This window comes from Eurypyga helias, unplaced genomic scaffold (genome assembly GCF_000690775.1).
Source record: "Eurypyga helias isolate BGI_N326 unplaced genomic scaffold, ASM69077v1 scaffold14715, whole genome shotgun sequence".
Classification (NCBI taxonomy): domain Eukaryota; kingdom Metazoa; phylum Chordata; class Aves; order Eurypygiformes; family Eurypygidae; genus Eurypyga; species Eurypyga helias.
In genome coordinates, this window is record NW_010250015.1 from 1 (window position 1) to 15,368 (window position 15,368).

The 15,368-nt window shown below is 43.2% G+C and overlaps 1 protein-coding gene across 1 annotated transcript in view; it reads left to right on the top strand.

Annotated features, from left to right (window-relative positions):
• Positions 1-3,243: 3,243 nt before the first annotated feature.
• Positions 3,244-15,368, top strand: part of PRPF4B (pre-mRNA processing factor 4B) — a gene marked incomplete at its 5' end in the record, with an annotated part of 17,969 nt that continues 5,844 nt past the window's right edge. The window contains 8 exons of the mRNA XM_010151572.1: positions 3,244-4,437; positions 7,399-7,572; positions 7,830-7,985; positions 8,691-8,772; positions 10,301-10,511; positions 12,793-12,866; positions 13,400-13,490; positions 13,868-14,015. Coding sequence (XP_010149874.1) covers positions 3,244-4,437; positions 7,399-7,572; positions 7,830-7,985; positions 8,691-8,772; positions 10,301-10,511; positions 12,793-12,866; positions 13,400-13,490; positions 13,868-14,015 — 2,130 coding nt within the window. The remainder of the gene's footprint in view (positions 4,438-7,398; positions 7,573-7,829; positions 7,986-8,690; positions 8,773-10,300; positions 10,512-12,792; positions 12,867-13,399; positions 13,491-13,867; positions 14,016-15,368) is intronic.

Sequence of the window (15,368 nt, forward strand, 5' to 3'; positions counted from 1 at the left end):
ACCTCCCCCGCGTCCCCCGCGCCCTCGCCTTGTACTAAGTGCCTGCGCTGGGGGAAGCGGAAAGCGATTCGTTGCCGCCAGCCCCTCCTTCCAGCCCTCCAAATGACTGGCAACTATCGGCTCTCCCGTCGGGAAGCGAAGATGGAGCTGCCGTCTCCCCGCCGGACCGGGGGTGTATTTCCTTGGCGCTCCAGTCTGTGGGTTTTAGGTTTGCCGGCGCTCGGGAGCGCTTTCTTCACAGGAACTTCTGCCCGGAGCTGCCGACCTAATGCTCGCTGTGCCGCCGCTCTGCAGCGTGCAAACGGTTTTGCCGTATAAATGCTTTCCGTCTTTTTTCTGCCTTTAAAAGTGGCGATTTGAGGCTTGCTCGTTAATCTTGAGAAGCGGCAGACAGGTGAGGAAAAGTGATGGATGCACACGTGAACCCTGTGAGCGCACGATGCAGGGGCTTGGTGTTCTGTAGAGAAACGTAACCGGCAGCAATGGGGTTACAGCTGCTGATCGAAGCCTGAATGTAGGAAAAGGTGGGTGAAACCTCTTGCAAATCTTCATGCACTTCCTATCCTTCTCCTTGAATTCAGAAGGAAGAAAAAGTGAGGCTATAATAAGACGATCACAATTCCTTCCTGGTTAAAGCTGTTTGTTAACCGCATGTTTAGGTGCTGTCTGCCCCATCACCTTCTCAAATCTGCTTAAAAGCTTTCTCATCCATGGAATTACACCTCTGACGTGTTTAAACGAAGTAAAAGGTTATCCATGTTTTACTCAAAGAGATTCCTGTGTATGTGTATAAACTCTGAAGTGTTTGATGCACACTACCAAAATTACTACTAACTTTATAGTTGAGGTAGCGGTGCGTGGAAGGCTGGCACTCGTATTGGCAGCCTGAGGTACCGCTGTGGTGCTGCATCTCACCTGGCGCCTGGGCTGCCGGCTTGCTTTTATGGAATGTGAGGTGAGGTTATTACATAACACTGAAAGACGTGTGACAGCAAAATAACCATGTTACCGTGTCGCTTTCTGCTGTTAAGCGAAGGGAGGCTTAACCTGGAGCCGCTTGAATGGATGTGATTTTTTTTGTTGTTCTCTAATATTTTTATAATGCACTGGAGTACTATTCATGTGTTATGAGGGTCTTACATGGCATCCTGTATCTGACTAAAAAAAAATCTTGAAAGATGCATAGTTCCCTTAAAATTCTTGACCCATTTATGTCAGTGACATACTTGCTCTGGATTGCAAATTCAAGCAAGTTTTACATGTAATACTTTTTCCTTCTTTTCGGTGTCTTTTGTGCCAAATGCAACATAGAACAAATTCATTTTAAGGCACTTTGTCCTCTTTCTTTCTGATATTCTGTTGTCATAATGGTGTGGAGCATCAGGAGGAAGCAATTAAGAGAAGCACCTGTATTTCTGTAGGCTTTGAGTAAGCAGAAGTAGTGGGAAAGACGCAGAAGAAAAAGCATACAGCATTCTGACTTAAGTCTCTGGATAGTGCATGTTTTTAACTCTACTTCCCTTAGGAAAGTTCTCATTTCAGAGCACTAAAGTGTCAGTGGTTTTAGCAAATAATTTTAGCATATGTTGCAGGGAAGTCTGGATTATTTAGGAGTACTAGAATTTGCATTGCCTCAAACAGGAGAGGATCCGTAACTGCGCTGTTCAAAGATACTGTCTTTAATTGGGAAGACACTGGTGAAATTTACATGGGAAGGCTGTGCTTTAGACCTGTCTTGGAATACCTCTGATATGTTTATTCCATTGGGTCGTTGATCACGTTATTCAGAAACATCTGTCGTATGAAACTAGTGGAGTTCAGAAAATCATAGAATTATAGGATGGTTTGGGTTGGAAGGGACCTTAAAGCCCATCTAGTTCTACCCCCCTGCCATGGGCAGGGACACCTTCCACTAGGTCAGGTTGCTCAAAGCCTCATCCAGCCTGGCCTTGAACGCTTCCAGGGATGGGGCATCCACAGCTTCTCTGGGCAACCTGTTCCACTGCCTCCCCACCCTCTCTGTGAATATCTCTGCATTTCTGTGTACATCCCCCTGCCACTCCTGACCATCATGTTTAGGGAATTTCCTTTCAAGAAATGAGGCTTGGGTTGCAAAAAAGGGCTATGTTTAAGTTTAAAAAGCATTAGCTAGTATATTCCAAAAGTAGCTTAGATGAGGGTGAGTTTATAGAAAGGTGAACTCTTGTACCTGTAGTACATGGTGACAGATTTCAAAAGGCAAGTATCTGTCTTACCGCAGACAGGGATTTAATTGATGTCCGGAAGGAGATGGGAAGGTATTTGCTAAACACTGTAAAAGATCTATTGGTCAGTCAGTTTCAGCGGCTGAGGAAGGTAACGTGAGTGAATGCATAACATCGGGGCCGCGCTTTATCATTTTTGAAGCTATGAAGTACGCTGAATTACTTGCTGCTGTGACTAGCTAATTGATTTTCTTTTTAGAAGAAACACTGTACATTATTATTTTAATAACCTGCTGTAGACTTTACTGCCGTTTGTGGACAATGCCATTTTACAGGTCTAAAGACTACCGCTTTTTTTCTTGGGAAGCTGATAGTCTGCTGTATACTGTCAGAAAGCTTGTCTGAACTTAGACATCCTGCATTTATCCTGTTCCTGAATAGGGCTTCTTGTGTTGCATAAATAACACGAGTGCACGGTAAGAACAGGTCTTGGTTTTCTAGAAGGTGTGTACACTTGCAGGAGGAGATAGTGGTTAAGAGAATCCGTAGGCTCCGTGTGAGATTTTGCAAGATGGTCGCATTAGGTGGTCAGCATCAACCCCTGGAATAAGTTTTGATCATGGTTCTGCCATTTGAAAATACATGTAAAAGGCAGAGCTTGGGTTGGGCATTGGGGGTGAGGCAGCAGGTAGGGCAGATGATGGACTGACAGGATGCATATCCGGGCAGCCCTGTTGTGTACCGTTAGCAGAGTTTGTCAGCGTTGAGCCTAAAAGCGTAAGTGTTGACTTCGCCCATGTGCTTTGTTTCGTTGGTGCGTTTGCTGGATCTTCCTTCTCTTTGCTCTCGTGAACAGCCGCCTGTTGGCGCGGAACTGTATCTGCTGCTGTAACTTAGTTACGTTAGTCGTACCTGTTTAATTCTCCCAAAGGTGGGTCATGGAATGCAGGTTAGTTTCCGTCACAAAAAGGGCTGTCCACCCAAGGTTAAGGACTGCGGGGAGTTGGTAGTACTGATCTGTAGTTTTTGTTTTTTGCAGGGTTGAAGATGCTGATGCATCGGAGAAAAGTGTAAACGAAGAAAATGGGGAAGTATCAGAGGCAGACCAACCTCAGAACAAGCACAGCCGACACAAAAAAAAGAAACACAAACACCGAAGTAAACACAAGAAACACAAACATTCTTCAGAAGAGGATAAGGACAAAAAACATAAACACAGACACAAACATAAGAAACATAAACGGAAAGAGGTAGCTGATACCTCTGACAAGGAAGATGGACCAGCCAAAAGAACTAAAATTGATTTTTTAGCTCCTCTGGAAGACCTGGAGAAACAAAGAGCATTATTGAAAGCTGAACTTGAAAACGAATTAATGGAAGGAAAAGTCCAGTCTGGGATGGGATTGATACTACAGGGGTATGAGTCGGGATCTGAAGAAGAGGGGGAGATTAATGAAAAAGCGCGAAACGGCACGAGGCCTGCAGTGAAGTCAAACACTAAGGGCAAATTAGAACCTGTGGACAATAAAACTAGTTCCAAGAAAGGAAGTAAGAGTGAATCAAAAGAAAGGACTAGACACAGATCTGACAAAAAGAAAGGCAAGGTAGGGGTTGATGGAATCAAAGAGAAGATGACTAGAAGCAAGTCAAAAGAGAGGAGGAAATCCAAAAGCCCTTATAAGAGAAGTAAGTCTCAAGATCAGACAAGGAAATCTAGGTCTCCAATGCTTAAAAGGCGATCTCAGGAGAAAAACAGAAAGTCCAAATCTCCTCTGGAGGATAGAAATAAGGCTGATGATAAAAATAAGTCAAGAGATCGCAGGAAGTCTCCAGTTGTGAATGAAAACAAAAGCAGAGATCGTGGCAGAAAATCTAAATCTCCAGCAGAACTAAGAAGCAAATCCAAAGATAGAAGATCACGGTCCAAAGATAGAAAACCTAGGAGATCAGAGACTGAGAAAGAAAAAAAGCCAATTAAATCTCCTTCTAAAGATGCGTCTTCAGGGAAAGAAAACAGGTCCCCTAGGAGACCTGGTCGTAGCCCAAAAGGAAGAAGCTTATCTCCCAAACAACGTGAAAAGTCAAGAAGAAGCAGATCCCCTCTCTTTAATGACCGTAGATCTAAACAGAGTAAATCCCCCTCTCGAACCCGGTCTCCGGTGAGGAGAGTGAGGAGTAGGTCTGCAGAACGGAAAAGAAGAGAGTCAGAAAGGAGGCGTCTGTCTTCCCCCAGGTAACCTAAAGATGTCACGAACCGTCGCAAAACTGCGTTACCGGGTGAACAGTCACCTCGTTTGTCTCTGCTGAAGGTGGCCACGGAAAAGGGTGCTCGGTTTGCGCGCTGCATCGCGAGCTTACTTGGTGTGTGTTCGGTTCTTAAAAACTAAATGCGTACGGTTGCTGGGCCTGCAGATTCAGCTTTGGCTGCTCATATGCCGGGTTACCTGCTGCTCCTAATACTGCTGAGAACAAGTCTTGTAGCTCAGGTTCTTTCCTTTTTGTCATTTGGTTCTGTTGCTTTCAGGAATTTCTGTGGAGTGAGAGTCCCTGTCCCCCCAACCCCATTCTTACATATCAGCATTGGCTAAAAGTGGGTACTTAACCCCTTTTCCCCTTCAACAAAAAAACCCCTAATTATAGAGTCGACATCTGTGAATGTAAGCAAATCTCTTACACCGAGGTGTCCATCTCACAGTCTTTTTTTTTTTTTTCTTAAAAACATTTCATCTTTTTAATTTCCTAGAGGCATGGTAGTGTTGCCTCCGTATTGGTCTCTGGTATATCATTAGCATATTTTGCATACACTTAGAGAAGAAAGACTAAAATCTTTTTCATGTGGTTTTAGTCTTTGCATTTTTTAAAAAGGCAGTTTAGCCCATGCAAGCAGTTACCTTGAGATTTCATGTGAACCACGAGACTATAATTACTAGCATCTCTTTCTCTGAAGCTGATGAGGCCCGGATGGTAAGTTCCCGAGCAGAGAAGAGTGCAGGTGTATATGTTTTTGGAAGTTAATTCGTTCAGTGGAAGAAGTTCAACAGGCAGAAGAGTTTAGCATGATTTTGGGGTTATTAATAATTTAGAACATTTTCTTTTTCATGGGGTTTAGCTTCACTCCCAGAGTTAAGACGGAAGCAGCATTAACTTAAAACCATGTGTTGGAACCACAGAGACCCAGCTCGGTAAATAAGTGCCTGATAAACATGAAATCTTTCTGCCGGCGTCACTGAAGGTTACTCTGGTTTCAGGTACTGGCTGTCCTCCGCAGGCCCATCAGCAGCTTATTTGTCTGTGCTACCACTTGGCGATAGCTGCGGGCACCGTGGGGGATGGCCCCAGGGGTGGTAGCCACAGTAAGCGGGTGTTGTGAAGGGAAGGCTGGCAGTTTGTCTGACTGCTTTCTGGTGAGCCGGGAACCTGTCGGCGCCACCGCTATGTGTTTTTGACGTTGTACTTGACTTCCCTTCTGTAGCGTTGTGCATCGTTCCGTTTCTTGTGACAGCTGGCATTGCGGACAGGTTGAATTAGTTGTCTAGGCACTATATCAAGTGAGGGATGTGTCTAGAATTTTGCTATCGAATTTGTACTTCTATAACACCGTGGTGAGCAGTGTGTAAGAGGGGGACTACTGAGGAATATTTTCTTCCAGGAGCATTTGCAGATCAACAGGGATAATCTGTGGGACATCCCGAGCTAACTTCGTCTGAAGCATTGGAGTTTTAACTACCTGTAATTACTCGGGCTGCCAGAGAATTTTGGGAGTTTTAATCAACAGTTTTAACCAAAAATTTCCAGTAACTTGGATTTACACATTTGTTTCCAGTGTTCTAATCACGTTAAATACTTCTCAGGTCTCTGACTGAAGTTACTCAGTTTATGGCATTACTATGAATTCTTAATCACCACCTATTTTTTTTTATCTCATAGCTGAGACCTGTGAACTGGGTTGTGGGTTTGGTTTGGGTTTTATTTCTTTCCCCCAGTTATTTTGATTGGATTTTGGCAGCATAAATACCTTGTTAGCCAGGAAACCTGCAACTATCAGTCCATCCTGTGACCTTTTTTGTAGTGTTGTTTGCAAGAACATAACATAAATTAAATGGATTAAAGGGTTCAGCCTGCTCCAGCATTTGACTATGCAGGGATTTTTTGTCGAAACTGCCAGCCCTTTTGCAGGTGCATAAATTTTCCTTCTGTCCCTCTGTTTTATATTTTGCATCAGTTCTGTACACCTGGTCATTATACATAGCTAAGGGTGCTGAAACTGATATAATAGTCTCAAAACAAAGAAAAACCCATTACAGCATGGGTGGAATCAATCTTTTAGGCCCAAGAAATTTAGTTAATCGATGAGAGAACCTGAAATAACTTGTCTCCGTTTAATTAAAAAAAAAAAAGGAGGGGAAGAAAGAGTAGCAATATTTTCTTTGAACCATGGTGTGGGAATATACTCCAAGAATTTCTGTTGCAGCCTCATTAGAATAGTTGTTAAATATTTCTAACTTCTGTCCTTTCCAGTTTTTGATCCCAGTCTTGCTGCCATGCAATACAGTAAGTTTTCTTTAATGTAGTTGTTCCATCAAGGATTTATTTTCTTGAATAACTCTGAATCTGTACAGACAAGAGTGAACAAATTTGGAGCAGTATGTAGTGTCAGACTTGAATTATTCTTTAATTGGAGAAGGGATAGTTTACTTGTTAATTAATAAAAATCGTAGTTTTCAGCTGCTGCATTTGAATGTGTGGAATGTTGAAGCCACCCAGTTCTAGTGCCCGGTTGAAACGGACGTTAAAGTTACTGTAGTGGAGTGACGTGGTCCTGAATTTCAATATTGCGTTGTGAAGTTGCTGAGAAAATTCTCAGTAAATAGGTTTTGGGGTTTATTGTTTAAATACCGTTTCCGATAAGCAAGAAAACAGGCCACTATTTATGTAAAACCTCTCAGCTTTGTGGTGGTAGTCAACAAGCTCTGTTTCTAGACTTACCCTGAACTAGACCTGTGCACGGGCACGTGTTTGCCAGGGTGGGCTGGCAGACGGGAGAAAGCCAGCTCTGTAGCACACTTCCCTATCCCTCCTCCACCCGCGTACCTGGTGTCCCTCCCTTGCTTTTAAGTGATCTTTTAGAGGGAATTGTGGCTTTTGTTCTCAGCTTGCTCCTGAATTTTCTGCCATTCTCTCCCTCTGTTTTAAGAGCGCGGACCAGAGATGATATTTTGTCTAGACGTGAAAGATCAAAAGATGTTAGCCCGCCCAGCAGATGGTCTCCCTCCAGAAGAAGGTCTCGGTCTCCCATCAGAAGAAGGTCTCGTTCGCCCCTTCGGCGTAGCCGGTCTCCGAGAAGGAGGAGTAGGTCTCCTCGGAGGAGGTAAAGACGCGCTGCTTTTTTAATATGTCTTGTAGAATGCTACTAAAATAATAAAGATTGCTGTATTATGTGTAAAGATACAGTGCTTTTCTTTGCTTCACATTTATTTATGCTAGCGCTGTTGAATTCATTTTGTCCTTCGTGAATTCATTGGGTTTAGGAGTTGTTACGTACCTTTATGTTTTATGAAGAGGTTTTCTTCCTCTTCTTCAAAAAACCAAACCCCCAGATACCCAACCCCCTCTTATTGTTGCCAGGGATAGAGGCCGAAGAAGCAGGTCTCGCCTTCGAAGGAGGTCCCGGTCACGTGGTGGCCACAGGCGTAGGAGCAGGAGCAAAGTTAAAGAAGACAAATTTAAAGGTAGTCTCTCTGAGGGTATGAAAGCCGAACAGGAGTCGTCTTCAGATGAAAAGTAAGAATTCCTTTCTAACTTGCACTGGCCGTCTCAAAATACAGGTCCACCGATAAGGGAGAACGAACTGACGTTTATCTTCACAGCGTAGTTTTTGGGTTGTCGGCTAAAACCTTAATCGTGTTTCAGTACTTGTGATCCTGTCAAACTACTGTCGGGGTGAGCTGGAAAACACTGATGTGCGCGAGATATGGTGGGCAGGCCGGAGGGGATGCTGTCTGGTTCGGTTTCCACATTCAGCTTGATCAGTATCTGTGCAAATATCTGGGCTGTTTCCTCCAGCTTAATTGCTTGAGGAAAATTTTTAACAGCTGAAAGGATTAATTGCAATCTGCAAATTGCTTTTATATTTGCTAAATATCCACTTAATCCAATTGCACAAGAGTATGCATTCTTAATCAAATTATCAGGGAAGAATGATGGAGGAATGAAAATGTTTGTTTGTCTTTTCTCTTTAAAAGCAGCTACTCTTAATTGTTTGCAGTTAAAAATAAAGTGCTCTAAGTCCCAGTGAGATACAAAAGATAAATTTTCTCTGTAAGAAGACGTAAATAGACACGCTGGGATTTAATACACCTTTGCTTTCTTAGTCGGCTGAACAGCTACTGTATAGTGCCTTGTGTGCTTTCTACACCAGAGAACTCTATTTGTTAAAAATAATCTTCCCTTTATGCTTTTATTTAAAAAGTAATTATATTTTTATAGTCTTGAAGACTTTGATTTGGAAGAAGAGGATGAAGAAGCAGAGATAAGGCAAAGAAGATTACAGCGGCAAGCAATCGTTCAGGTACATGTTATAGTATCGTGTGGGCTACCGGAACTACCTTTATGCTTGTAGTGTAACATGCTGTGATGCAGGAAGGCTCTTAGCCTGTCCCTACATTAAGGTAGTAATTACTGTTGCTGTACTTTACAGTAAATTAATTGGAAAAACTTCAGTCTCAGTTAAACTTTATGCTTCCATTGCAACAGCATTGCTTTTAAGATAGAAGCAACTCTCCTGTGAGTCAGTTCTGTGCTACGGTTAAATGTTTTCCGACCATCCTGTAACATGTCAAAAATGTTCTCTGGTTATCTTAATCTGTAGGTTTTCTTTGTAGATGCGTCGTTGATACCATGGTGTCAGTGTAGTGTTAAGTTATGTACAAATTAACCGAACTGGTCACAGTTGGTTTCAAGTAGAAGTTGGACCTTTCCAAAGCTTCCTAAAGCCACTGACATGGGTTCCCTCTTCACAAAAGTAGATAATGTATTCGGTTACACGTGTGAGTTCCCATGAACTCTAATTCCTGGTAAGAAGGTAACAGTAGTGACAGGCAGTATGTGACCGAGACCCCTGAAAGGGAGCTGTGGCCGAAGGGGGTGTAATTCCATTCTTCTACATCCTAATTCTAAATTTTTTTTACGTTGGGATTTGACACACAGTTAAAACTGGTCAGCACAATGCTGTAGCATATTTACTAAACATTTAGTTATAGGAACACAGGTTATGGAAACTACCGTTCCGCTGTTTGACTGTTATGCAAAGCCCATTGTGAAATCCTTCAGAACTATGAGCAAAACCATGTAAAGTAAATTATTTTTAAAGGCCAGGTGCACCTGCCATTGGTCCATGCAGGAGGTGACTTCCAGAGCTTTGTTCCTTAAATGGGAAACATCTGCTTGTGTATTATTGAATAGTTTGACCTTGATAACTGAGTGGTATCAGCATTTATCCAGTTTGATTTTTAACTTTTGGGAGAGGAAGTGACATTTCCGTAATTTCATACTAGAGTTTTAAAATTTTTTTTTTTAAAGGTGGTTGGTGTCTTGAGCTTTTTTTAATGCATCTGAAATTTTTCAACGAGAGTGAATGAACGAATAGGATTTCCAATTCAAATTGAAAACCTGAATCTAAAAAGTACTTTTCTGTGCCATAATGCTAATAAGAGAGAAGATCATTAATTTTTCCCTAAAGACTTTGACCGCTTGTGTCACAGAGTGGTTTAGTAATAAATCTATTTGTAGCGACTTTTTGTCGTTCACAACGAAGTAGTTAATTTTCAATAAGAGTAGCTTTTTACAGAAACGTGAAAGCCTGAAGGGCACATGTGAATTTTTCAGTCTTTTACAGTCCGGGCTGCAGTGCACTGTAGCAAAATGAGTTTTCAAAAGCTGTATCCCCTTCTGGAAATAACCATCTACCTCTCCAGTGGCAACAGGTTATAGAAGCAGAGGGTTAAGGGTTAGCGCAGACCATTGAAAAAGCGAGTACAAAAATGTTTAAATTGTGATTATGCTGTGATGGTGAGATTAATAACTATATTTCTTTTTAGAAATACAAAGGGCAGACAGAAGACAGTAATATATCTGTACCTTCTGAACCAAGCAGTCCCCAGAGTAGTACGCGTAGCCGCTCAAATTCGCCCGACGACATCCTGGAAAGAGTCGCCGCTGACGTGAAGGAGTACGAACGGGAAAACGTGGACACGTTTGAGGCATCGGTAAAAGCCAAGCACAACCTCATGACGGTTGAACAGAACAATGGTAAGAGTCTGAAACCTCCCTGCCTAGCACAGTTGACAGAAGTTCCACTCTCAAGCAGAGCACTTCAAAAGAGACGCTTTGCTTAGCTTCCGTATATAGTTCCAGGCTTGGATGTAGATTGACTTTTTGGACTGAATTTGAGAATGTTTCCACGAATATTATGTTATTTAGAACATTAAAATAAAGCTTGCTTGTTAAGGGGGACGATATGAATGGAACATACTCTCTCTGTTTCTGATCACACGATTCCATGCTCTACATTTGGAAGATCAAATGATGATGTCTGTCTTTATAGTTAAGAATCAGCCTTTTCTAAATTTTAATTTTCACTTAGGCGCGTTGTTTTCCTAAAAGCTTAATACAGTCCTGGTTATTATTTTGGGGTGGGTTGGAAACTGTGCCCCTTCTGTCCATTTTCTTGGTCAAAGCCACTGTGTTAGAAGAATACAGGCAGTTGAGAAGGAGTAAGGCTTTGGGGAGTCAGTCCATTCGGTGGCGTGACATCTTGCTGAAGAAATGGCTATTTCCTTCTCTTCCTCCATGCACACGGCCTGTTGTACGACGATACTGCAACGAAACACATCTTGACGTAAAACCTGCCTTGCGCCTGCCGCAGCAGAAGGAACGTGGAGCGCCTCCTGGCGCGCCCCGTAATACTGAAAGTCTGCTTTATTTCCTTTTTTGCCTTGAAAGTGGATTGCCGCGCATCTTCCAAGCAGTCAGAAGGTGCAGGAAGTTGCCATGTGGACGTACTCGAGCTGCTTTTAACTGCGTCGGTTTCTCCTTCCCGTTTAACCGCAGCAGCGCGCTCTTTACCAAGGGCTGCGGAACTTGCCCGGCCCCGCCGGAAAGGTCGGACAGCTAGCTGGTATTTAGCATCACGCGCTGGACGTATCCTCGGGGGCTGAATATGCCCTGGTGTAGCGGAGGCTTCTCTTGGAAGCAATAAAGCTGCGTCTCTTTGGGACTGGTGCGCTGCTCCGTAGTTTGTCCTGCCGTTCCCTTCAGCAGCACGGTGTCAGATTGTTCTTCCTGCGGTGAGGGTGGCAACACCTGCTGTATGTGCTCCTCCTTCATTTGCCTTCCACATCTTTAGGCTCCGTTGTTTTGCGTGTAGCAGGCAGTATCCTCGAATCTGGGAATTTTCATGTGTTGGTAGGATGAGGGGTTGGAGGTGGCTATAACAACAGACGGAAGCAGTGGGTCATCTTTCTCTGTAAAAGCCATTTCTTTATTTATATCCTGACCTCGCATAGAGTAAAGTTGCTAAGGGCCTAGCTAATAACTCATTGCAGCCCAGTGCAGGTGTGAGTAACTGGAACTGCAAAAGAAAATTCAAGGAAGTTGCTGGAAGGGTCTGTATCTTGAAACGGTTTCTCTCTGCCGTGTAAGGTCTACCCTTTGCAACAACAGTGTCCGCATGGTGGACGAGAGTTGTTGGTGCTGTCAGAAGATTTCAGTCCAGATAGTTTGTATGGGAGCGGTGGGCTGTATGCATCAGCAGGAGAGCTGAAGCATCCAAGGTCTGTCTTTCTCCATTGCTTCCTACCCTAAAGGGAGTGATTCACCATGGCACGAAGAGATGCTTCCATCATGTGCCTTGTGAAACAGTTTGGAGTTTTACTGTTTTCACTAATGTGTTCTTCACTTGTATGTCTTTGCTTTTATCTTATCAACCAAGTAAAATGTCTTTAAGATGATTAAAAAGTGAGAAAGGGATAATCTTACCCACATTAAAAACGTTTCTCAAATGTTAAAAGTTAACGAGCTTGACTAAAAGCTACACACCAGGTCCTTTTTGACAGGGCTGAAGAAGACATTTTTCAAAAGAAACAACTTCTTGGCTTCACAACTTTGTTTTTTACTAAAACACCTTGTGATTAGCAGAAAAGCCTGAACTTTTATATTGAAAACATGCCTGTATATTTTTAATATATACACACAGTTGTTTTCCCTTTCTCTTTATACATGCAGATACATGATCCCCACAGGTAACAGCTATATATAAGTATGTACTTTTTGCTTTCTGTTGTGCAAATTATTTGAGCACTACTACACTTAATTTTTCAAGGAGGTGTAAGTTTTGAGTGCTTCAAACAACTTAGCGAGTCTGGGGTTCACGTTTCTAGAACGTAAGACGGCGTTTGCTAGACGTGTTGGTAGAGCTACCCGTTTGCCGACGTACTGATTATGTTGTGCAGGTAACGGTGACTGATTACACTGGTAGCAGTTAACAGCTCGTTGTCTTCTTCACGTTGAGTAATCTAAATCTCGTTTTTAGGTTCATCTCAGAAGAAACTGCTGGCTCCTGACATGTTCACAGAATCGGATGATATGTTCGCTGCGTACTTTGATGTAGGTAATTCCCGGAGATGAAATGTATGGGTTGATTTCCCCCCCCCCAAGAGTTACTGTCACTTGAGGTCCGTGGGAACTTTGATTTGTAAAAGCCTGTGTAACCGAGTGGAGAGTGTGTTCTGAATCTTTTGATCTGCCAGGGCAGACAAAGTAGTTCTGAGCGTTTCAGGGAAAGAAAACCTGCTGAAATGAGTGGGTGTTTTACCCGAGTAAGCCATCAGGAATTCAGCTGCTGTTGTTTGAACAGGACCAGCACCGGCATGCAGCAATGAACATACAAGTTACACTTTATGTTAATGGTACCATGCCACACTGTTCTAAAAATGGGCTTTTTTCAGAGGTTCATGCATGGTTACTTAAAAAGTGTCCCTGTAAGATAACTTGCTAATGATGCTGTGTTGGAGGAACTTCTCTCTCCTGTGAGGTGAGTGTGTTTGTACTGCAAGGAGGGAGTGTGTCCATAGGGAAGGAAATGGCTGTTGGTAAGGAAGCATAAAGCACACAGGCAAAGCTGTTCCTTTTCATTTCAGAGTGCTCGTCTGAGGGCTGCTGGATTTGGAAAAGACTTCAAAGAAAACCCCAATCTCAGGGATAACTGGACGGATGCAGAAGGCTACTACCGTAAGTTGTATTTGTTGATTGGCGAGGACAGCTAGAAGGGGGGTGCTGAGTGGGTGCTGATCTTCCTGTAAAGCGCGGTGGGACGTCACTCTGTCACACGTGTACCACAGTGCCCCTGCTGAGCAGGCAGTGTAATGGGCGAGGTGAGCATGCTGGTTTTAACCTCCCTTGCGAAGACTCCAGACTTGGAGAATCACAGTTCGCTCCCCCTAACTTCCACAAAGCTAGGTCATATAAGGCATTGTACACAATGGCATGAAGTGATGATACCCTTTACCCTTGTTTTTCTGAATTCCACAGGATGGCTTATTTTTCATGAAAGGTTTTGATATGTACGTTGCTTGTAACCCTCTGAATTGCTTGGTTTTATCCTTCAGGTGTTAACATAGGTGAAGTTCTAGATAAACGTTACAATGTCTATGGTTACACCGGTCAGGGAGTCTTCAGTAACGTAGTGCGAGCCAGGGACATGGCGAGAGCAAACCAAGAAGTAGCGGTTAAAATCATCAGGAACAATGAGCTTATGTAAGTAACGTTTTTGTTTACTGTGAATAATGAAGCGTGTGAAACGGTTGGAAGTTTTTCACGGTGTGATTTGGATCTCCCTTTGTTTCAAGTGAAGTAACAGATTACAGCTGTGATTCCTGCCTTTTCTGCTAATGTGAGCCAGATAATGGGAAGCGCCTGAGGACTGTGTATCCACACTTCCTTACAGCTATCACAGGAGAAGGGTACTTGCATTTTCATCAGGCACTTTCTCGTTTGTAGAACTGCAGGGAACAGTGGTAGCAAGAAACAAGGTTACTTACTGTTATAGAATCACGGAATGGTTTGGGTTGGAAGGGACCTTAAAGCCCATCTAGTTCCAACCCCCCTGCCATGGGCAGGGACACCTTCCACTAGACCAGGTTGCTCAAAGCCTCATCCAGCCTGGCCTTGAACACTTCCAGGGATGGGGCATCCACAGCTTCTCTGGGCAACAAGAGAAGCCTTAGGAGGCCTGCCCAGCCTTAGAAGTTTTGAGCTAGGAGTTGTGGACTGGGAAAATTTTTGTTTTCATTGACCACATTGATTTGGCAGTTGGTGGGTTGGATCTTAATCGGTCATCTGCAACTTGGAAAGAGACACCTGGACATTAATTATTTTTATATGTTCTCTGTATGGTGTGTAAGAGGGAATGGCCCTCTCCCCGCTGAGGTATGAAAAAAACCAACGGGGGCCTTTCAGGATGAGTGAACGTTAAGAAGCGTGACCAGTGGAGCTACGTTATGTGAGGACGTGTCTGTCATATTCGCTGTTGGTATCTGTTGCAGCATTCCTACAGTCATGCCTTGTGTCCTCTTCCATCAAAGACAACTTAAATGAAAGTCTTTTCTGTGCATTTTTCCCTTGGAAGTTTTAAAACTTGTCTTGATGCTTGTGTAACGGGGTTATTTTGAGCTGTGTGAATAGGCATCCAGAATTTTTCTTTTTAAAAAGCAGGGGGGTTTGGGGTGGTAAGCTCTTTCAGTTTGGTACATTGCGTAGATAATCAGTTTGGGTGTGTCCTTGACTCTGTAGTCATTTAACTTTTAAAACTTTTTTTAATAGTGTACGTGGTTAAGTAGCTGTTAAAAAGAAAAGTGAACCTCTCGGGTGCTGTTTGAAACCCAAGTGTTGCATTACAGGAGGAAACCTAATTTTAGCTTTACATGCAGTCAGGAGGGGGAGGGGCTTACGTGCAGCCGAGGGGGGAAGACAAGTAGGTTACAAAGGGCCGGTGAAGATCAAAGAATTAAACTTACCCAGCCTGCAGACACGAATGGCAAACCATTGTTGTGAACTTATCGTACCACTGCTTAAAAATAAGTAGTGACAAGGCGCTTCTCATTTCCTGCT